Below are 24379 nucleotides of genomic sequence, written 5' to 3' on the forward strand. Positions count from 1 at the left end.
GCTCTAGATGGCATCAACACTGCTTTCATTACACTGCTACCAAAGAAGGATACACCATTGGAGTTGAGAGATTACAAGCCTATCTCCCTGGTGCATAGTACACCCAAGCCGGCTTCTAAGGTTCTGGCAAATCTGTTGAAAAGGTGGATTCCTTCTTTGATCCACACTCTTCAGTCCGGGTTCTTGTGGGGACGGTCGATTGTTGAGAATTTTGCTCTTGCTGCTGAATGATCCGGTACGCTCATAAAAGAAAGATGCCAGTCATTGTTTTGAATCTAGATTTCCACAAAGCCTTTGACAGTGTTAGTTGGTGTTGCCTCAAGAAAATCTTTGAAGCCAGAGGATTCCCACGCTTGTGGATAAATTGGATTCATACACTCTTATCCACTGGCAGCTCCAGAGTGCTCATTAATGGTGAGCTGGGAAACCCCATTCTTGCAAAGAGAGGATTTCGACAGGGGGACTCTCTGTCCCCATACATTTTCATCCTTGTTGCTGATGTGCTCCAGAGGATGTGCTACAACCTCTTCCAGGAAGGCACGCTGCAGCACCCCCTTGGCTTTGACAGCTTCTTCCCGGTGTTGCAATACGCGGATGACACACTGATCCTCTTCCAAGGAAATGTTGGGGAACGTTGCAGAAAACAAAAAAATTCCTACGGCTTCACCAAGATCCATCTATGAGTTCATCTAGCAACGAGTAATCGGATGCATCTACATACCTTTGTAGATCGCGAGCGGAAGCGTTCAAAGAACGGGGATGATGTAGTCGAACACGACGTGATCCAAATCACCGGAGATCCTAGCGCCAAACGGACGGCACCTCCGCGTTCAACACACGTACGGTTAGCGTAACGTCTCCTTCTTCTTGATCCAGCAAGGGGGAAGGAGAAGTTGATGAAGATCTAGCAGCACGACGGCGTGGTGGTGGATGCAGGGCGTCACAGTAGCAGGGCTTCGCCTATACTACGAGAGAGAGATGTAACAGGGGAGAGAGAGGTGCCAAAGGCTGAGGTATGAAGTCCTCCCTCTCCCCCACTATATATAGGAGGGCCTAGGGGGGGCGCCGGCCCTAGGAGATCCAATCTCCTAGGGGGCGGCGGCCAAGGGAGTTTTTCCTCCCCCCCAAGGCACCTAGGAGGTGCCTTCCACTATTGGGACTCTTCCCTTTTGTGAAACCCTAGGCGCATGGGCCTCTTGGGGCTGGTGCCCTTGGCCCATGTAGGCCAAGGCGCACCCCTAAAGCCCATGTGGCCCCCCGGGGTAGGTGGCCCCACCCGGTGGGCCCCCGGGACCCTTCCGGTGGTCCCGGTACAATACCGATAACCCCGAAACTTGTCCCGATGGCCGAAACGGCACTTCCTATATATAATTCTTTACCTCCGGACCATTCCGGAACTCCTCGTGACGTCCGGGATCTCATCCGGGACTCCGAACAACATTCGGGTTACTGCATATACATATCTTCACAACCCTAGCGTCACCGAACCTTAAGTGTGTAGACCCTACGGGTTCGGGAGACAGGCAGACATGACTGAGACGACTCTCCGGTCAATAACCAACAGCGGGATCTGGATACCCATGTTAGCTCCCACATACTCCACGATGATCTCATCGGATGAACCACGATGTTGAGGATTCAATCAACCCCGTATGCAATTCCCTTTGTCAATTGATATGTTACTTGCCCGAGATTCGATCGTCGGTATCCCAATACCTCATTCAATCTCGTTATCGGCAAGTCACTTTACTCGTACCGTAATGCATGATCCCGTGACCAGACACTTGGTCACTTTGAGCTCATTATGATGATGCATTACCGAGTGGGCCCAGTGATACCTCTCCGTCATACGGAGTGACGAATCCCAGTCTTGATCCGTGTCAACCCAACAGACACTTTTGGAGATACCCGTAGTATACCTTTATAGTCACCCAGTTACGTTGCGACGTTTGGTACACCCAAAGCACTCCTACGGTATCCGGGAGTTACACGATCTCATGGTCTAAGGAAAGGATACTTGACATTGGAAAAACTCTAGCAAACGAACTACACGATCTTATGCTATGTCTAGGATTGGGTCTTGTCCATCACATCATTCTCCTAATGATGTGATCTCGTTATCAATGACATCCAATTTCCAGAGTCAGGAAACCATGACTATCTGTTGATCAACGAGCTAGTCAACTAGAGGCTTACTAGGGACATGTTGGTGTCTGTTATTCACACATGTATTATGATTTCCGGATAACACAATTATAGCATGAATAAAGACAATTATCATGAACAAGGAAATATAATAATAATGCTTTTATTATTGCCTCTAGGGCATATTTCCAACAGGAAATACACAGCAGGTGGCTGTGATCAAGTTTGTCCTCGCAGCGTTTTTGGAGTTCTCAGGGCTGACTATAAATTTTCACAAGAGCACCCCCGTACCGGTCTCTGTGGATGCAGGCATGGCCTCCATGATTGCTCAAATACTTGGATGCCCCGTCTCCTTCCCGTGTACATACCTTGGGCCGCCACTTCCATTGCACAAGATCACACATGGTATGCTCCTGACGGTTATACACAAGGTTGATCGCAGGCTCTCAGGTTGATTAGCCACCTTCCTATCCTTAGGAGGGAGGCTCACTCTTATCAATTCAGTGTTGGCTGGCATACCGAGTTACTTCATGTCATGTTTTTCCTGGCCCAAGGAATCACTTGGAAAGTTGGACAGTCTCTTGTGCGCTTTCTTCTGGTAGGGCAAGAATGTGGTTAAAGGTGGTCAATGCCTAGTGGCTTGGGACATGGTTACACTACCTCGTGCTAACGGGGGTTTGGGTGTTTGTCATCTAGAGGCCCATAACCAGGCTATTGTTGGGGAACGTAGTATTTCAAAAAAAAATCCTACGATCACGCAAGATCTATCTAGGAGAAGCATAGCAACGAGCGGGGAGAGTGTGTCCACGTACCCTCGTAGACCGAAAGCGGAAGCGTTAAGTAACGCGGTTGATGTAGTCGAACGTCTTCGCAATCCAACCGATCAAGTACCGAACGCACGGCACCTTCGTGATCTGCACACGTTCAGCTCCATGACGTCCCTCGAACTCTAGATCCATCTGAGGTCGAGGGAGAGTTTTGTCAGCACGACGGCGTGTTGACGGTGATGATGAAGTTACCGACGCAGGGCTTCGCCTAAGCACTACGACAATATGACCGAGGTGGAAATCTATGAAGGGGGGCACCGCACACGGCTAAGAAATCAACTTGTGTGTCTATGGGGTGCCCCCTCCCCCGTATATAAAGGAGGGAAGGGGGCGGCCGGCCTCATGGGGCGCACCCCAAGGGGGGGAATCCTACTCCTACTAGGAGTAGGTTCCCCCCTTTCCTTGTCCAACTAGGAGGAGAAGGAAAGGGGAAGAGGGAGACAAGGAAAGCCCCCCCCCCAAATTCGGATTGGGCTTGGGGGCGCGCGCCTCCCACTTGGCCGCCTCCTCCTCTCTTCCACTAAAGCCCATGACGGCTCATGAACCCCCCGGGGAGTTCCGGTAACCCCCCGGTACTCCGGTGCCCGAACCTATCTAAAACCTTTCTGGTGTCCAAACATAACCTTCCAATATATCAATCTTTATGTCTCAACCATTTCGAGACTCCTCGTCATGTCCGTAAACACATCCGGGACTTCGAACAACCTTCGGTACATCAAATCACATAACTCACAATACATATCGTCATCGAACGTTAAGCGTGCAGACCCTACAGGTTCGAGAACTATGTAGACATGACCGAGACACATCACGGGTCAATAACCAATAGTGGAACCTGGATGCTCATATTGGCTCCTACATATTCTACGAAGATATTTGTCGGTCAAATCGCACAACAACATACGTTGTTCTTTTTGTCATCGGTATGTTACTTGCCCGAGATTCGATCGTCGGTATCACCATACCTAGTTCAATCTCGTTACCGGCAAGTTTCTTTCCTCGTTCCTAATGCATCATCCCACAACTAACTCATTAGTCACATTGCTTGTAAGGCTTATAGTGATGTGCATTACCAAGAGGGCCTAGAGATACCTCTCCGACAATCGGAGTAACAAATCCTAATCTCGATCTATGCCAACTCAACAAACACCATCGGAGACACCTGTAGAGCATCTTTATAATCACCCAGTTACGTTGTGACATTTGATAGCACACTAAGTGTTCCTCCAGTATTCGGGAGTTGCATAATCTTATAGTCATAGGAACATGTATAAGTCATGAAGAAAGCAATAGCAATAAACTAACGATCATAGTGCTAAGCTAACGGATGGGTCTTGTCCATCACATCATTCTCTAATGATGTGATCCCGTTCATCAAATGACAACACATGTCTATGGTTAGGAAACTTAACCATCTTTGATTAACGAGCTAGTCTAGTAGAGGCATACTAGGGACACTCTGTTTGTCTATGTATTCACACATGTACTAAGTTTCTGGTTAATACAATTCTAGCATGAATAATAAACATTTATCATGATATAAGGAAATATAAATAACAACTATATTATTGCCTCTAGGGCATATTTCCTTCATCTATAATGTGCAAATTTGTTTCCAAAGTCCTGCAAGCTCCTGAGATACCATGCTATGACTGGTTTGCCTTACATTATTGTAGAAGTACTATACCTTAGGGTGCCAGCAGCAGAGACACGGCCATGTGGAAATGTTTCAAAGATCTCATTCCTATGGTTCTTAACTCTTATGTTGTGTGCTGGGGTTTGGAGCTTTGGTGTCCTTCTGGCACGATAAGTGGCTTGAGGAGGGCCGTTTATGGCTGTTGTTCCCCATGTTATACTCTTTTGCCACAAATCCAAACTGCTCGGTCCACTCACAGCATTTGAAAGGAACTTGAGAGGTGCAGCTTCACCCCAACCTTTCCCAAGCTGCTACGCATGAGCTTATGGCCCTGAACCAGATCCTATCAGGTGTGTCTCCAAGCAACTTGCAAAAGGACGAGCGCGCATCTTCATTGGGCTCTAGTCAGTTAAGCACCAATTACTTCTACCGACTACTTATCTTCCGTGGGGTAATGTCAAACCTTGACAGCTGGGATTTGGGATTCTTTGACCCCTCTCAGACCTCTTCCAATGCAAAGGTGTTTAGATGAGGTGCTAAGTGCATTAAATACCTTAGCAACTCAACTCCTCAATACATAGGTGCTTAACTTGTTGCTAAGCACACTTTATTTAATGAGTTAGCACCTAAAGTCTTTCATGCATTGGCCAAATTGTTTCATTTAAGTGGTTTGCCTAGGTTCTCGCGCTTGGCATTGGTTCTTCCTGGGATCACCAAAGTACTCTCTCCCCTTCTTAAATGTTGTGCCATGTTATTTTTTTGCTTATGTGGCATGCTTAGCACCCGTCTACGGTGGAGCACTGGGAAGGGCCTCAAACACAGGATCTTCCTCTGGCTCACTTTTCGAGGGCGTCTCAATACCAGGGATAACATGGTTAAAAAGTGCTGGTATGCGGTTGCTCCTTTTGCACATTGTGATGCTTGCCCTGCAGTCGAATCCATTGACCACCTGGTGTTACGCTGTACTGCGGCCTCTACTATATAGAGTAAGTTGATGCTGGACACTTTAGCATGCTCATCACCTGATATCTTGACCTTTGTGGAGCAAGCGGTTCATCAACTAAGCTACAAACGCAAACGGAATGTTGCGTTTGCTGCCTGTGCCATTACCCTCTGGTATGCAAGGAATGACAGGGTTTTCAATTCCAAAGTGTGGACAGAGACATACGTTTAATTTTATGCGGCAGACTTGCTTCGTCTTTGGAGTTACAGAGCTACTCCTTTCATTCCGAAATATAAGTCTTTTTATACATTTCAAATGAACTACGACATACGGATGTATGTAGACATATTTTAGAGTGTAGATTCACTCACTTTGCTCCGTATGTAGTTACCTATTGAAATTTCTACAAAGATTTATATTTAGGAACGGAGGGCGTAGAAGGCAGCAGGACAAGAATGATCTACAGGTCTGGAGCCAAAAAATAGGTGGCTAGTCCTTATTTGAACGCCGGATGTAACACCCCTCTTTCCTCCTAGCTCTCCTCTTTCCGTTCAAAGGGCCCTTGTTGTTTTGCACCTTGGTGCACTGGGCAAGCTTTGTAACTGACTTATATCATCAGGCCATGGCCTGTTTTGAGGCGTCGCCCTCCCTGGCGGCCACGGGGGAACCCAGATCCGGCGCCTTACACCCTTCCCACCTCCCTCCCCACCTCGCCACCACCGGAGGAACGGCCGGTGAAGCCGGCGCCGGCTCCCGGGATGGTGGCGGCGGGGCGAGACCGCTCCCTTTCGGTGGTGAGGGTCCGGATCTGAGGCGGCGGCCTCGTTGGTGCGGACGGCGCTCCTCCGGCGGCGGGGAGTGCTCGTCGGTGAGGTAGGCCGGATCCCCTCGGCTGCGCGGGCAGCGAGGTCCCGGTGGGCGCAGGTCATGGCGCGGGGAGGCCCCGGGCTCCCCTCGTCAGATCAGAGGCGATCCTGGTCCGCTCGTGATGCATGACCTCCGGCCGGCCTGGAGCTCCCGCGTACACGCGCCTGCTGATGTTGTGGCTGGTTCAGTGGTGGCGGCAGGGCGCTTGGCCGGGGGAAACCCTTGGCCGCCGGTGGCGGTCACGGCGTCGATGGCGTCCCGGACGCCATTCCCTCCTTGGTGGCGGCGTCGAAGCTAAACCTCCCCTGCCTCCCCCCTTCCCCTGCGCCCGGGTGAAAACCCTAGCCCCGGTGGCTAAGCGGCGGCGGCGGCACAGCGTCGTCACCTTCTTGAAGGCGCCGACTTGGGCATGGGGATGCTGGGTGTGCATGGCGAGCTTGTCTGGTTCCTGGTGGCGGCCCGCCTGACTACTGCGTCGCAGCACCAGGCAGTGTCTCGAGGCTGCGGTGCTTCTCTTCCGGCCGTGTCTCCGATGGGGACCTCTCCCTTCCTCACCCTGTACATGCCGTGGTGGAGCGGTACTTCATCTCACTCATTGATGGCGGCGAAAATCGGCGGCATGGCGCTGTGGAGGCTCGCCGCCCGATGCGCGGAGATGGACTCGCGCAGGAGGAGGTTGCTGTCTGGCGTCATGGTGACGTCGATGGCAGAGTGGCTAGTCAAGGTAGAAGCCTCAATATGATCTGAAGACGGACCTGTGGAAGATGGCGGCGACGACACACGAGTGCTCTGACTAGATTGTGCCCCAGACCCGGTATGTGGCTCGGCTGGGGCTTCCGAATATGTTTCGGTTTCCGGCTTTTGATGTTAGGCTTAGGTGAGTGGTTTAGGTAGTGGCCCAGCTAGCACCCCTTCATCATTTTGGATAGAAGTAGCGGCATGTGTTGCCAAGATGGTGGATTCAGACTCATTGTTGTAATACTTTGTAAGGTCCTAAGAATAATCAATAAAGTGGTCGTATGCATCTCCCAGATGCAGAGGCCGGGGGTCATCCTCCTTTTCTAAAAAAAATGGCCTGTTTTGAAATATAAGGTTGGCACTCAGCCACCTTTTTAGTTTCAAAAAAAAGAACGTTCCCCCGTCTCTCACATCCCAGTGCACGTCGTCCTTCTTTCTTTCTTTTTTGCGAGGAGTGCACGTCGTCCTTCAGCCAGGCTGAGTACCTCCTCATATAGTAGACATCTCAATCCACCATTTTTGGCTAGCTCGCTCGCTCACCGAGGTCGACTGAGCGGTGGCGACCGGCGAAGCGGCGATGGGGTCGACGAGGCTGGAGAAGGTGGTGTTCGCGCTCAACGGGCGGCGGGACGAGGTTACCGGCGCCGACGTGCACCCCGGGACCACGCTGTTCGAGTTCATCCGGACCAGGACGCCCTTCACCGGCACCAAGCTCGGCTGCGGCGAAGGTGTGTACAGTTTAACAGTTAGCATAGGCTTAGAGCACCCATGCTGCATGCACTGCATGCTCTTAACATATTTATCTAGATAAATTTAAAACGAGTAATATGAATCCTGCATGCTCTTAACATTTGTATTTAGATAAATTTAAAACGAGTAATATGAATTGAAGGGAGCAGCTCGCTCTTGATTCACCATTTTCTTGCTACCTCTAGGAGCGGACGAACGCTGCTGACCGCACCCGACGAAGCAGATCAACATCGCTCAAACGTAGTGGTGTGTATGCTTGAAGAACACACGCCTGAAGTATGTCTTGTGTGATTTTGCGTCGTGGTTCGAGCGTACATCATTGATTTTGATGATCCAAACACTTGCATGATCTGCTTTATTATGTTTATTAGTTACCAGCACGATCACTTTTCTCGTGAACTCCGAGTAGTACAAGGACATTGGTGGCTCAGTCTGTTGGAGACCGGCCGATAGCAGAGAGCATATCAGTGTATAGAGGCAACCTTGTCTTTAAGATAGGGCCCACATGGTTTGCCTTTTATTAAATAAAAAAACTACAATGTATAGAGACTCTAACCAACCTCTAAGATGGGCCCTAGCAGAAATTTAGTACTGATTAGCATCACATTTGTCCAATCAGTAATATTTCTTTTGTACTTTCTTATTCTTCCTAAGGCTAATTAGTGGGACCGGATAGATTGTTAAATTGTTAGAGGCAGCCTCTAAGGTTAGAGGCGATGCTAGCCAATTTTTTGTTAGAGGCAGTTCATGCAATGTATAGAGACCGCCTCCAAAAGGAGAGAGAGGGCTAAGAGGCAGCAAAAAGCATACATTATGGATGTGTCGGCGGCGATGTATAATGTTTTTTTTTTGTGAGAGGTGTCTATTTTGTCATGATCGTGCAACATAATTCAATTTTATACACTTAGAAGTTAGAAATATGTTGGGCTAAAGTGATCGTAACTTACTAGTTGGACGTATTAATGTACCATATCTCAAGATGGCAATGGGCTCTGAAACCCGTGTCCCATCAGATTTTTACCCTATCAGGGGACACGGATGGGCGTCTTTTTATTTCCACGGGGCTGCTGATGGATACATTATAAAACCTGGCATATTCTGCGGGTTTAAACTCGTTTCGGTAGTACCCAAACCCAAAACCTGACAATACCCATCAAAATATGTTTTTTTTTCATGCCACTGATCCATCTTGACTCGAGCGGCCCAAAGCCACAGCACCCGAGTGGCCAAGCCCCCCAGCTTGGAGGCCCTTGAGTACAAAATCCAACCCCACAGCTACTATTTATCCGATGTTACTGCTGTTGAAATGTTTTTCTTTAGCCCAACATATTTCTAACTTTTAAAATTGCTCATGTTTTTCTAACTTTTAAAATTGCTCACTTTAGCCCAACATATTTCTAACTTTTAAAATTGCTCATGTTTAATATGCTCATGCTGATTTTTACGACTGTAATATGCTCATGTTTTTCTTTCAAATATTGTTGTTTTCATTGTCTGCTCGTGGGAACGGGTTCCCAATGGGTTTAGAAAACCTGACGGGTTTAGTGGGCAGGCAAAAAACTAGGCCCGGACGGTGATGGGGACAGGAACGGGTTTGCCATTTTTTCATAGGGATGGGTTTGGGCAAGCAAAACCCGATGGGTTTCCTCCCCTTTGCCATCTTGATATCAGGTCACCATTCGAAGTACGCAAAATATGGTTGGTTAGAGCATTTACAGCCGTACTTGACAAATCCGACCCCCATATAGACCACGGGCGCGTCTGGGAGCGTCCACAGACAGCGTTCGTCAGCCCCTCATATATTGCGCCGCACATCCGCATACCTCAAATTCTAATACTCAAATACATACAATCCATGCACGTCGATCATACGATGCAAATTGTCCAAATTCAAATGTTCGAAACAAAGCAAAGCAAATCATAGTTCAACAAACCGGATATACCAAAATGAAATCAATGTCCGAGCGTGACGGATAACCTCGGACCACAGGTCGGGCGCTTGCTCCTAGAGGAATGCATCCTGGTCCGCCTGCATCCGGGCAGCCTCCTCCGCCTGGGGAATGTATTCGGTGCATCCGCACTTGTGGTGCGACCAGTGCACCGGATGCCATAGAATATTTATAAAAATCTGAAGAAATTCTAACATGTTAACACAACATCAATGTATGATGTCACAAAATTTCGGATAAAAATTTGAATTTTTTTTAGATACAAAAATGACAAATTTGACAACAGTGTGATAATGGGCCAAATCTAAAACCCAAGTTATGTTGTGTACTATTTAGTGTTGAATTTGTCATTTTTGTTTTTTGAGTTATGTTTAGAATTTTGAATTGAAATTTTATGACAACATATATTAATGTTGTATGAGTGTGCTATTTTTTCAGAATTTTTTGAACATTTTAAAAGCACAATATGAGTCTGGTGCACCGGTAGCACCACAAGCTCCGGTGCACCAGATATTTTCCCGCTGCGCCTGCATCTGTGCCGCAGCCGCCTTTGCCGCCTCGTACTGCCTATGGCCGTTGATCTTCTTCTTCTTCTTCGCAAACCACTTCTTCACATGCTCATCCAAGAGGGTTTCGTCCGCCAATATGATCCTCGCAACCTCCGCGTTCCGTGCGAGTTGCAACCTCTCCTTCTCAATCTCTATGTTGCCAAATGTCTTGGCCTTCTCGAGTTCTCACTTGATCGCCGCTTGTTGCTTCTTCAACTCGATCTTCTCTCTCTTAATTTCGAGCTTCTTCTCCGCTCTTTCGCTCCCACTCCATCCTTTCTTTTTACGCATCCAACATGAGCTTGTACCTCTCCTCCTTCTTGTTCTTCCTCGCCGAGAAAATGCCCGTCCATGTGGACGACATTTTTGTAGCCGCGGCATCACGGGAGGCAAGTGCCTTCTCCCACTTGTTTTCCATCACTATCTTTGGTGGATTTGCTCGGGTCTGTTTGTCGTTCGTCTACGTTCGTATGTCATTAGGTTGGATCATTCCGGTCTACGCTACTCTTCATCGGCGGCTGTTGATGTTCTGTTTGCGTTGGCCCTATGGGGCCTTAGCAAGACGACTTCCCGCACTGTCTACCACAACAAGTTTTGCCCGGCTTCGGTGAGGCAGGGGCGATGACGGCGGTGCACCTTCATCTCGCTTCAGTGCTTGTAGTCATCGCTAGGTGATCTATAGATCTGGATGTAATTTTTACTATTTCTGGTGTTCGTTGTACTTCCATGATTGAAGATGAATAGATCGGATGTTTTCTCACACACACAAAAAAAACTCGGTACATATGCCATAACAAACGCGCTGATAGACATGAGAGAAACAATGTGATGGTTTGTTTCATCTTGGTGACAAAAAACCCCATGTGTCGTTGCTAGAGGGAGAGACGGCGGGATAGCAGGTTGATCGGGACGGGAATTAGGATCATACCTCTTTCGCCTCAATTTATTAACGAACATGAAGGCAACAGAATATGTTGGGACTTTTTTGTGTCTAGTAGACAACATAGCTTCAGTAGTTACTCCCTTTGCTTCGAATTACTCGTCGTAGAAATGAATATATCTAGATGTATTTTAGTTCTAGATACATCTATTTCTACAACGAATAATTTGAAACAGAGGGAGTACTTCACATTGCACGTGCGTGCGCGTCGGCGGACCCACCAGATCGCCGTCCATACCCATATCGTGGCTGTCCCGGTCGGGTGACGGCTGGCCCGATCTCCTCCCCCGCGCGCCGAGTCGCCGGGGCAGTTAACCACTCGCCGTCACGCAAAGTAAAGAGGCAACAGATCGAGGCCGACCAGCGCATTCATCCAACTCCCTATAGCTGCTCGCGCGCCCACCACGTTAATTCCTCCATCACTCACATCCCAGTGCGCGTCGTCCTTCCAGCCAGGCTGAGTAGCTACTCATATAGGCATCAATCCACCATTTCTAGCTAGCTCACCCGCCGAGTTCGACTGGCGAAGCGGCGATGGTGTCGACGAGGCTGGAGAAGGTGGTGTTCGCGCTGAACGGGCGGCGGTACGAGGTGGCCGGCGGCGACGTCCACCCGGGGACCACGCTGCTCGAGTTCATCCGGACCCGGACGCCCTTCACCGGCACCAAGCTCGGCTGTGGCGAAGGTACGTACAGTTTAACAGTTAGTATAGGCTCAGAGGCTTAGAGCACCCATTCTGTATGCACTGCATGCTCTTAACAACAAATTTGGAACGAGTAACATGGATCGGAGGGAGCGACAAGCTCTTGGAGTCCTGGTCCACCATTTTTTTGCTACCTCTATGAGCGTAGCGTACGAACAATGCCAGTCGCACCACGCGAATCAGATCAACATCGCTCAAGCGTAGGAAGTACTGTCGGCCGTGTGTATGCTGGAAGAGCACACGCCTGAAATATGTCTCTGTGATTTTGTGTCGACATGACATGCATGCGTTGTGGTCCGAGGCTCCGAGCGTACATCATTGATTTTGATGATCCAAAGACGTACGTGATCTGCTTTCTGTTTAATTACGAGCACGAGCACGAGCAGTGTCCTCCCAGTGGTACAAGGAAATTGGTGGTTCAGTCGTTGGAGACCGGCCGATAGCTAGTCCGACACCGAGATCATTATGTCGGCGACGATATTTCATGCCTTTGTGTGTGTGTCTGTGTGTGAGAGAGAGATGTCTATTTCGTCATGATTGTGCAACACAATTCAATTTTGTACACTTACAAGTTAGAAATATGTTGGCCTAAAGTGATTGTAACTTAGTTGGTCGTATTTGCTCCACGTCGATGAGGAATCTCCTTTCTCAAATGGAGAGAGGACCAGAGGAAGAGACGGCGGTGGAATATCAGATAACGATTTTTTTTTCTGAAGGAAAGCAGATAACGTTTTCTAGTGGGAGTCAAGAAGATCGTATCTCTTGCCGCTTCCACTTTGACAACCGAGGAAGGATTCTCCACCGATTTTCATCTGTTTGCTGCTGCCCACACAACTCGAGCAAGGAAGGATCGTTATCCACGCAGCAGAAAAAATGTGTCCGAACAGCACTGCTTCGGCACCGCTCGCACTGCACGTGCACCTACCGGCCGGATCACCGCCATGCATGCCGCGCTGTCCGTCCCCGTCGGTGACGCCGGAGTCTACAAGGAGGCGTGCAGCCAGCACTCGCCGTCACGTACGCAAGTACTTCCTTTGTTTTAAATTACTTGTCGCGGATATGGATATATCTAAATGTATTTTAGTTTTAAATACATTTATTTCTGCGTCGAGTAATTTGAAACGGAGGGAGTAGGCAGCCAGCATTCAACTCCCTCGCTGTAGCGCAGCAGCAGCAGCTCGCCCACCACGTTCTCCAACACACACACACACACACATCGCCGTGCACGTCCTAGCCTGCCAGGCAGAGTAGCTACACATGCATCGCCGCAACCGGGCGGTGGCGAAGTGGCGATGGGATCGGTGAGGCTGGAGAAGGTGTTTGCGCTGAACGGGCGGCGGCACGAGGTGGCCGGCGCCAACATCCACCCCGGGACTACGCTGCTCGAGTTCATCCGAACCCGGACGCCATTCACCCGAACCAAGCTCGTTCTTGACCCGCCATTCTCTTGCTAGCTCTAGGAGCGTACGAACGCTGCCAACTGCACCCCGCAAAGCAGACCAACATCACTCAAGCATTGTACTGTCGGTCGTATGTATGCTGGAAGAGTACACACTTGAATTATGTCTTGTGTGATTTTGCGTTTGGCATGCATGCGTTGTGGTCCGACCGTACATCATTACTTTTAAAATACGTTATCTACTACTTTATACTCCCTTCATACTAAAATAATTATTGCAGATTTAATAATATAAAATTGGAATGGAGGGAGTATTTAATTACGAGAGAGATCACTGTCGTGAACTCACATTACAAGGAAATTGATGTTTCAGGAGATCGGCCAATAGCCTGACACGGAGATCATTATGTGGGTGAAAATGTTTTCATGTCTATGTCGACATGATTATTTCAACATAATTCTGTTTTGTAAACTTTGAAATATGTTGGGCTAAAGTGATCGCAACTTTTAGTAGATACTGATTGTAACACATATCACGTCCAGATTCGAGGTACGCAAGCTTTAGTTACATATCTAATGATCTTTTATTCCGTGGTTCCGTGGTCCACAGAATGCCACACTAAGCTCCGAGAAACACATAGTCTCAAATCACTATTCAAATTTTAACTCCATGCATCTACTCTCATAATGTCACATAGTACAAACGATTGGTGTCGTTCCTTGGGTACATCCAGCTGTGGTGTGCTCGGGTGTCGATCTAAGGTGAGGGAAATACTAGTTAACAAAGTGCAAATTTGTAATTGTTCATGGTTTCACCATAGATGCAAGTGATTCATCTAATGATGTGCCTTTTTTTCTGAAACGGATGTAAATGTGTTGCCCGGTCTCACCAAATAAGAAGAGTACAAAAATTACAGACAAGCCATCATACTAGCCATGAATCTCTGATCTACTCTCGCAGCATTATTAGAGCACTCATACCGGAACAATGATGTACCTTACGTACCTTGATACCAAAAATGAAATGGAATACCAATGAAAAACATAGACTTCGCATCAAGTGTCGAACTACCGGTCACTGTTAGCTAAGCCGGTTGATCGGTGGTTATGATCATATTTTGCAGTGACAGACTGACAGTGATCCTCCTTGGCGTTTCCATTTTGGCTATCAGCTCACGTGTCCTCTTTCCCATGTGGAACGTGCTTTCTCATCCGTCCTTGTCACAGAGTCATAACCAACACTGTTTCGTTTTATGCGAACACACATTTGTTGTCAAATCCTCCACAGCTGGATAGTTAGGCCTCTTTTGGTTTATAGGATAAGGAAATCATAGGAACAGAAAAGTCATAGAAAATGAGATGGCATGCATCTTAAATCCTATGAGTAGCAATAGAAAAGAAGATGTCTTTTGATTCACTTCATAGGATTTTTTCCATTGAGTCTAGGCTAATGTTTATTTTCCTATGAAATGTGGAGGATAGGAAGAATTCCTCCATAGAAATAGGATTCCATTCCTACAAACCAAAGGACTCTAAAAGAATTTTTTTTCTACAAAAATCCTATCCTATTAAATCCCTACAAAAATCCTACAAACCAAAGGAGGCCTTATTAGGTGGTTGATTGCTCGTGGCATGCACGGATGATAATATACATTATACTCCTCTTCCTCTCATTCTCTCATTTTCCGCCTTTCTGTCACATCACTAAGATTCGTATGCGGCAGTGCTTACGTATGGCTGACTGAGCACTTTCATATATGCTGTTAATCTGTAAATAATTGATACCCCTCCGTCTCATAATATAAAAACGTTTTCAAGCTAAAAGAACTTAAAAAATATTCTTATATTATGGGACGGGAAGAGTATCCTACAAGGCTTGCAGGATCTAGAAACGATTCTGGATTAGGCCAGGTTGAGGGAGGGACCTACTATTGCGCGCATAGTGCGCCGCTAGTCCCCCAAACGCTCTTTGGGCAAGGCCCCATGGGCGGGATGGGGTGCCTCTGTTTTTCCTTTTCCTTTTCTTTCGTTTCTTTGTTTCTTCGCTTCTTTTTGTTTTTAGTTTTTTTAAAACTTTTTGCTTCTTACAAAATTGGGGTTTCCATAAAATCTTCACAAATTTTATTTTTAAAATTTCTAAAATCATTCCTAATTTTAAAAATATAAGAAATATTTTTTGATATTAAAAAATGATCCTTGTTCTAAAAATTACAATTTTTTTAAAAAATATTCGCAATTCATTAAAATTTTCACGGATTTCAAAAAAATAATTGCCAACTTAAAAAAATTCCCAATTTAAAAACTGTTCATGAGTTTCAAAAAATCTCATCAATTTGGCAAATGTATATAGTTTTAAAAAACATGAATTTGATTTTTTTATTTAATGTTTTGAAAATGTTAACTAATTTAAAACACCTTCTCAGATTAAAACAACATTCATGTGTTTCAAAAATACAATGACAAATTTGAGTTTATTCTGAATTTTTAGAAAAATGTGCATGATTTTCAAAGAAGTTCATGAATTTGAAAAAGTGTTCGCTGATTTGAAAAACTTCACGACTTTGAAATTTTACAAGTTTGATGAGAAGTTTGCGGACTTGTAAAAAGGAAAAGAAAAAAGAAGAAGAAGAAGAAAATGAATAAATGAACAATGAAAGGAAAAAAACGGAAGAAAAATAAAGAAAAAAACCGATTCAACGATGGTTCTAGGACCTTCCCAAAACCCGTCGGAAGAAAAATCAGAATGGGCTAACTAGGATGGGGCACACCCGAGGGGGGATATGCACTATATATAGGTTGCTATTTAGCGAGCTACGCGCGAAATAAGATCACTTCCATGTAGGGATGTCATCGGATCAATGATCGAGCTTAAAGCCCAGTGCTAGGCGGGCTGGGAGGGTCAAACAAAAGGGGAATAGCCTATGTTTTGTTGGTCCAAGGCTCAAGAGTAAATGTATAGCTTAAAATTTTCTAAATGATAGGCGGGCCATGATATGGACTGGCCCCAATGTAGCTCCGCACTGCGTGGGATAGAAGCCTGCCGAGCTAGAATTTGTTATGGTCGGCATTCATCTTCCTACTTACCTAGTGCGACACAGCTTGGAGCAGCAGCCCCATCGAGTGGGGCCATGCACTTTTGCACCTCGCTCAATCTACCTGGACAATATATTCCCCGTCTAGCGTGAACCAACGTCTTCCACTCCACCAATTCCTTAGCTCGATGAGTGTGTTAGAACTTACAACAACCACGCCATTGAGATTGAGATCCTCCCCGGCTGACCTGCTATTGGTAGCGCCATTGGTAACGGCCCCTCCTCCTCATAGGCTCAAAACCCTCAAAAGTTTTGCACATCCACAACTTACATTGAGTCAATGCAAGTATGTCCTACATTTTGGAACAAGACCTAGTGAGTTACTACCTCCATTTCAAAATAAGTGAAGTTCTAATTTGCCCTAAGTCAAACTTGTCTTAGTTTGACCAACTCTATAGAAAAATATGGCAAGATCTACAGCACCAAATACAGTAGTACAAAAATAATCTCATGAGACTAATTTAGTGTTTTTGATGTTAATATATTTTTCTGTAGACTTGGTCAGTTTTAACAAATTTGACTTAGGACAAATCCAGAACTTTTATTATTTTGAAACGGAGGTAGTATCTCTTAAGCTAAGGATTCAAAGTGACAATTTAACCACATTAGTGGTGGGTAGCATTTGACATGATAGCATTTCGATCAACAAATACATAGGGAAAGCTACTCAAAATTCGGCTTGATTTTTTTTTAAATGTGGATTACACCAGCCCGATGGAAGAGAGTTTTTGAAGATCATGGAATCCCTGGTTTAGACACAAGTATCATTATTACAATCTCTGCGGATGCAATACTCCAGAAGTTTATGAAAAAGAGTAAAATGCATTGAACGCGTAAATTTGTTAGTGATGTTAATTTAGAAACAGACCCACCAACTATAGCGATATTTTACAAAATTGCAGGAATCTTGCACAGAAGCCCCTCACCACCTCTGAGAATAAAAACGGTACCCAAATTTCCCAAATCGGCCCTCAAATCCCTAGTTTAGCTTTGCCACCGCACGTCTTCCCCGGCTCCGGCGCTATCTCCGTCGAGCCACTGTGTCTCTCTTTTCGGTTCCCCTTCCCCTCACTCTCCCATCTCTTCCCATTTCTCTACCCCCGCCTCCCCCTCTGACCCAACCCATGGCCGGAGGCGATGTAGAGGGCGAAGCGAGAGGAGGCGGCCTCACATGCCGCTGGCGCGCCATATGTCCTGCGCGACAAGGGCGGTGAAACAGGGGGGAAACAATTTCTGGAGGATTTCTGCATATGCTTTTGCTATGCATCAATAGGTTTTACTTCTGAAATTGCTGATGTACTAAACTGAACATCCCTGGCAAGTTAGTGTACTAACATTGTGTTTCACACCTATGCAAATCTTGTTAAGAATCTGGTATTATAAGGTTCATACCGCCCGGGGTTTGCGCATCGGCATTCATCATGTACTTTTGCATCTGTACGATTCACTGCTGTCATCGTTTTGTTCACTTGGGAGTTCAGATTCTGATATAAGAGTCCAAACCAAATTAGGATTAATTAATTAATAAATAGCAGTGAATTTTGTTGTGTTTGTTCAGTTTTTACATAAGGCCTGGTTCTTTAGGTTCGGCCACTTCCTCCAGATCCATGTAATGTTCATTCTGTCCTGAGAAGATGCGGATATAGCATCCCATGAATAACTGTATCCTTGTGCTCTATTGCAGGTGGATGTGGAGCTTGTGTAGTCCTCATAGCAACTTACAATCCAACAAAAGATGAGGTGACTGAATTCTCTGCAAGTTCATGCCTGACTCTGCTCTACAACATAAATCTCTGCTCAGTCATCACCACCGAAGGCCTGGGAAACACCAAAGATGGTTTCCATTCTATCCAGAAGAGGATGTCTGGGTTCCATGCTTCCCAGTGTGGCTTCTGCACTCCTGGCATGTGCATGTCTATTTTCACCTCTCTTGCAAATGCCGACAAATCCAAGAAGCCTGAACCAAAAAAAGGGTTCTCAAAGCTGACGGTGTCCGAAGCAGAAAGGGCTTTCTCAGGAAACATGTGTAGATGTACTGGTTACAGGCCGATCGTCGATGCATGCAAAAGTTTTGCTTCAGATGTTGACCTGGAGGATTTGGGCCTGAATGTATTCTGGAAGAAAGGCGATAAGCACGCCGACGTTAGCAAGTTGCCAGCTTACACTCTTGGCGGCGGAGTCTGCACTTTCCCGGACTTCTTGAAATCCGAGATAAAATCTTCGCTTCATCATCTAAATGATGATTCGGATGTTACGGTCTCCAGGGAGGGTTGGTATCATCCTAAAAGCATTGAGCAATATTATGATTTGCTGAACTCTGGTTTGTTTAGTGACTGCACAGTTAAAGTGGTTGTCGCGAACACAAGTTCTGGTGTAAAGGGATACAAGGATCAGGATCTATATAACAAGTATATTGACATTGGTGAGATTCCTGAGCTTTCAGCTATTTGGAAGAAAGACAGTGGCATTGAAATTGGAGCAGCTACACCAATTTCTAAGACCATCGAGATACTTGAGCAAGAAGCCGAGTCTAAATCATGTCCAAATGGAAGTGTGGTTTTCAGAAAACTCGCCGAGCACATGAGCAAGGTGGCCACACCGTTTGTCCGTAACACAGCAAGCATTGGCGGGAACATAATTCTAGCACAGAAATACCCTTTTCCCTCGGACATCGCGACCATACTTCTCGGTGCTGCTTCAACTGTGCGTCTTCAAGTTTATTCAGAAACACTAGAGGTTACTTTGGAAGAGTTTCTGGAGCAGCCTCCTAGTGATCCCAGTACGTTGCTCCTGAGCATATTTATTCCACATTGGGCTTCAGATTCTCAGAAAGAAAGTAAGGTGATCTTTGAAACTTACCGAGCAGCGCCGCGCCCTCTTGGCAATGCGGTTTCATATATTAACTCTGCAATGCTGGGCCATGTCTCCCAGAAATCATGTGGTGATCTTGTGCTGAGTAACCTACACATGGCCTTTGGTGCCTATGGGACGGAACATGCCATTAGAGCAACAAAAGTTGAACAACACCTGAATGGAAAAGTGCTCACTCCATCTATTGTGCTCGAAGCAGTTCGGTTACTTAGAGAAACAATTGTACCAATGGAAGGAACATCACATCCTGAATACAGAGTCAGTGTGGCTGTTGGATTTCTCTTCAGTTTCCTGTCTCCATTTGCTAAAGGAATCAAAGGGCCTGGAAAGACTCTAAGCATTGGTTCTGCTAGTTCTTCAGATACAGATGATCCCTGTAACCTTCCATTGTCTTCACGTCGAGAAACAATTTTCAGTGATGATCATAAACCAGTTGGCGAGCCGATTAAAAAGTACGCAGTTGAGCTTCAAGCTTCTGGTATGTGTTTAATAAGCTTACATCATCAAAGTTATTAATGGGATCTAGAAGTTCTCTTCCTCTCCAAATTGTCCTTCCTTTATGATTACATTTAGGCTTATAGAATTTCTTTTCTGTACTGCAGGGGAGGCAGTATATGTAGATGATATTCCTGCTCCAAAAAATTGCCTCTATGGAGAGTTTATTTACAGCACACAGCCTCTTGCATATGTCAAGAATATCAAATTCAAGCCATCTTTAGCATCAGAGAAGGTCCTCACGGTTGTTTCCACTAAGGATATTCCAAGTGGAGGGCAAAATATTGGATCAAGCTTCTTGTTTGGGGACGAGCCACTTTTTGGTTCTCCTGTCGCTGAGTATGCTGGGCAAGCCCTTGGTGTCGTGGTACTTATCTTTTCATATTTTTAATGTTTACTCAAAATAAATTCTTGTATAATAAAGTCAATTTATAAATGAGATTTTCTTCATTAGTCTCTGTAAAATAAGGTTGTTAATCTTAAGGAAGAAGTTATTTTTAATTAGGAGGGTCAAATATGTACACATTAAAATAATAAACCCTAATATCACACATTGTCATCCAAAAGATATATCTATATATGTACATCCAAAATTTTATTTATAAAATACCCTAACAAAATCTATATTAGATTGGGTTAATTAAACGCTTACGGAAATTTTCTGTGGTGCGCTTGTATCTCGATTTCTTTCATAACAAAATTGCTTACTAAAAATCAACGTTAGTGGATATGCAAAAATACACTGTATTGATGTCACATTTTATCATAATATGCTCGTATTTAGTTTAAACACCGAGAGTAATCTTTTCAAATTAAACTAATTAATAATTAGTGCCAATTTTCCCCTGGTTACAAGTAAGCATTAGCTAACTTTTGCCCTAGTCACAAACTTATTACAATGAATTGTTATTGTGTATTTCTTCAATACTGATACCATTAAAATGTGTACTTTACCTCAGATTGCAGAGACTCAGAGATATGCCAACTTGGCAGGCAAACAGGTCGTTGTTGAATATGACACAAAAGATTTGAAGCCACCAATCTTAACTGTAGAACAGGCTGTACAGAACAATAGTTATTTCGAAGTTCCTCCTGAGAGGTATCCAAAACAAGTTGGTGATTTTTCGAAGGGCATGGCGGAAGCTGATCACAAGATCCTCGCAACAGAAGTATGTTAATTCTACACACCGTGAGACCTTTCCATACTGACATCTCACCTGCATTGCTCAAAAGTGAATGGAAGTTCTTATACTTAACAACGCCAACGTTTAAATTTGATTTTCGATGGTCTCTGTTTTCAACACCACATGGCATGCATTAATATGTATGACTTCGATGATCGCAGGTGAAACTTGCCTCTCAGTACTACTTCTATATGGAAACACAAACAGCACTGGCTATTCCAGATGAAGATAACACTCTTGTAGTCTACAGTTCATCACAATACCCTGAGCTTGCGCAGAGTGTCATAGCGAGGTGCCTCGGCATTCCATTCAGCAATGTGCGTGTCATTACAAGAAGGGTTGGAGGAGGCTTTGGTGGGAAGGCATTCAGATCATACACTGTAAGTAAGAATCAAACAATCATGAACAGCAGTCCAACAGAGTGGCAACAAATTCAAAGCCTGTGTGTTACAACTGAAAGAATCTAACAGTACTTTTTTATGAATATTGCATTTTATGAAGAGATAATTTCTATTTTTACGGTAGATTAGAGTTCTAGTGATAGCTTCTAACATAAGTTTGCACATTTGAGCATCATTTTACCATTCATTCAGCTTCCAAGAAAGCAGAAACATTGACCATTTTCAGCTGTTGCTACTCAGTGATCCAACAATATATGCTTTTGCAGTTAGCAACGGCAGCTGCGCTTTGTGCCTTCAAGTTACGTCGTCCGGTGCGGATGTATCTCAACCGCAGTACTGACATGATCATGATCGGGGGTCGGCACCCCATAAAAGCATATTACACTGTTGGTTTCAAGTCCAATGGGAGAATCACAGCCTTGCACCTGGACATTCTGATCAACGCTGGGATTTCTCCAGATGCGAGCCCCCTAATTCCAGACTATATGATGTCAGGCCTGAAGAAATACAACTGGGGTGCTCTCTCGTTTGACATCAAGGTCTGTAAGACAAACAACACATCCAAGTCAACAATGCGTGCTCCTGGAGATACGCAGGGATCTTTTATCGCTGAAGCTATCATCGAGCATGTCGCTTCGGTGCTGTCACTTGATGCTAATAATGTCAGGCAGAAGAATTTCCATACCTATGACAGTCTTGTGTCGTTCTATCCAGAAAGCGCAGGCGAAGCATCGACGTACACATTGCATTCTATTTTCAATAGATTACTCACGACGTCAAGCTACCTGCATCGAGCTGAATCCATCAAGCATTTTAACAACCGCAACAAGTGGCGGAAGAGGGGTATCTCTTGTGTGCCCCTCATCTTCAAGGTGGCACCAAGGCCAGCTCCTGGAAGAGTTTCCGTGCTCAACGATGGTTCCATTGTGGTCGAGGTTGGAGGTGTTGAGGTTGGGCAGGGACTGTGGACCAAAGTACAGCAGATGACAGTTTTCGCGTTGGGACAGTTATGGCCTGATGGATCTGAATGCCTTCTTGATAGAGTGCGTCTTCTTCAGGCTGACACGCTGAACTTGATCCAAGGTGGACTCACTGCTGGCAGCACTTCGTCTGAATCTAGCTGTGCAGCAACCCTTGAGGCCTGCAACATGCTGGTTGACAGATTAAAGCCAGTCATGAAGAAGCTCAAGCAGCAATCCGGTGGTGCTGTTTCATGGGATGCTTTGATTGCTCAGGTTTTTTTTTCATTTCCCTCTGGATTTTTATGCTACATAAGAGTAAAATATTTGTGTGTGGAATTTTTTATCTTTATATGTGCTAACACTTTCCCAAATAGGCCATTACGGATAATGTTAATTTGTCCTCAAGTGCATACTGGGTACCTGGCCAAGAATCCAGCACCTATCTGAACTATGGAGCTGCTATAAGTGAGGTACAAAAATATTCTGCTAAATGTCAATCACACTAGCATAGTTCAATAGTTACTGGATGGGATACTGTCATACTTCTCTGACTTCCTTTTCACTTTTTACTGAAAATTCAGGTAGAGATTGATGTTCTTACAGGAGCTATTACTTTACTTCGGAGCGACCTTGTGTATGACTGTGGAAAGAGCTTGAACCCTGCAGTGGACTTGGGCCAGGTTTGAGATATTTTCCTCTGCGCTATGCTCTTCTTTTATCCTTTTGTAGTGAATACGGATATTATTTGATAATGCCTTACATCGAAACAGAGCGAAGGACATTACATGGCAGCCCCAATCAGAGTGTTTCTTCATTATAGTGCATGATGGTATCGTATATTCACATGTGATCTCTACCATCCACCTTACAGATTGAAGGGTCCTTCATACAAGGAATTGGTTTCTTCATAAATGAAGAACACGAAACAAATGCCGATGGACTGGTTGTGAGTGACAGCACATGGGTCTACAAGATCCCGAGCGTGGACACCATCCCGAAGCAGTTCAACGCCGAGGTGCTCAACACTGGGTACCATAAGAACCGTGTTCTTTCGTCAAAAGGTATGTAGTAGGATTGTGCTTTCTCTGAACTGAAGCAACATGAATATAGTTTTACTATTTTGCCAGCTGAAATTTTTCATTGGTTAAAGTGATTTAACTAGTCTGCCTCTGCCAGCCTCTGGGGAACCTGCCGTGGTTCTTGCAGCATCCGTCCATTGTGCAGTGAGAGAAGCCATCCGAGCGGCGAGGAAGGAGTTTGGAAACTCACAGCTAACGTTCCAACTCGACGTCCCTGCACCGATGACCCATGTGAAGGAAATGTGTGGTTTGGACATCGTCGACAAGTACTTGGAAAGCCTATCTGCACATCAGTCTCGAGCTTCTGCGTGATGCAAGAATGGGATACTGTCAACCGGAAGGAGTGGCGTGGTTTGTTCGTGTTGTGTAACGTTGAATGGTACTGTAAATTGCATACATGATGTTCGAAATGTTTGTAACATTCAGTGCTGTGCTTGGACAATTTCGCAATAATTATGGGTTGGGATTTGCATTGATAATTCCTAACTGAGCCTGAAGGCAGGCTTGCATTTAAAATGCTCGCTTATAAATACTAGTAATCCACGTTTGTAGTATTTGCAAGTTATCTGAACAAAATTTGCGTCACTCGATTTGGGAAGAGAAGAAGATGGCGAGGCACAATCCAAGGCAGAGCCGGGCGGCGCCGAGCGAGGGAGGACAAGGACATGGCTAGCGGCCGTGTCGCCGGTGTATGGGAGGTCATAGGCGGCGGCTTTGGTGCTGCTCCGCTGCTATGGCATCTGCGGCGTTGAGGTCGTGGACTACAGGTGATCCGGTTGTTCGGTGGCAAGCGCTGCATGCTCTGTCCTTCGGGGCGGCCGGCGGATCCCGAGCGGGCAATAGTAGGCGC

The 24379-nt window shown here is 45.6% G+C and overlaps 1 protein-coding gene across 4 annotated transcripts; it reads left to right on the top strand.

Annotated features, from left to right (window-relative positions):
* The first annotated feature begins 7718 nt into the window (after positions 1-7718).
* Positions 7719-24008, top strand: LOC125522901 (putative aldehyde oxidase-like protein). Of its 4 annotated transcripts, none has more exons than XM_048687947.1 (10): positions 7719-7884; positions 18222-19886; positions 20011-20270; positions 20863-21072; positions 21249-21467; positions 21755-22723; positions 22825-22920; positions 23032-23130; positions 23322-23511; positions 23627-24008. In XM_048687947.1, exons 1-10 carry the CDS (start codon positions 7734-7736, stop codon positions 23839-23841), a joined length of 4074 nt encoding a protein of 1357 aa, XP_048543904.1. In that variant the 5' UTR covers positions 7719-7733; the 3' UTR covers positions 23842-24008. The 4 variants fall into 4 exon arrangements, with proteins under 4 accessions (XP_048543904.1, XP_048543903.1, XP_048543906.1 ...); XM_048687946.1 differs by lacking the exon at positions 7719-7884 and adding an exon at positions 11717-12028; XM_048687949.1 differs by lacking the exon at positions 7719-7884 and adding an exon at positions 17503-17833.
* Positions 24009-24379: the final 371 nt, after the last annotated feature.

This window comes from Triticum urartu, chromosome 7 (genome assembly GCF_003073215.2).
Source record: "Triticum urartu cultivar G1812 chromosome 7, Tu2.1, whole genome shotgun sequence".
Classification (NCBI taxonomy): Eukaryota; Viridiplantae; Streptophyta; class Magnoliopsida; order Poales; family Poaceae; genus Triticum; species Triticum urartu.

Excerpts from the sequence above, each read along its gene's own strand:
- LOC125522901 (XM_048687947.1), top strand. The coding sequence starts at position 7,734 with ATGGGGTCGACGAGGCTGGAGAAGGTGGTGTTCGCGCTCAACGGGCGG. Across the intron at positions 19,887-20,010 it reads AGTTGAGCTTCAAGCTTCTG|GGGAGGCAGTATATGTAGAT; the intron begins GTATGTGTTTAA and ends TCTGTACTGCAG. Across the intron at positions 22,921-23,031 it reads ATGGAGCTGCTATAAGTGAG|GTAGAGATTGATGTTCTTAC; the intron begins GTACAAAAATAT and ends CTGAAAATTCAG.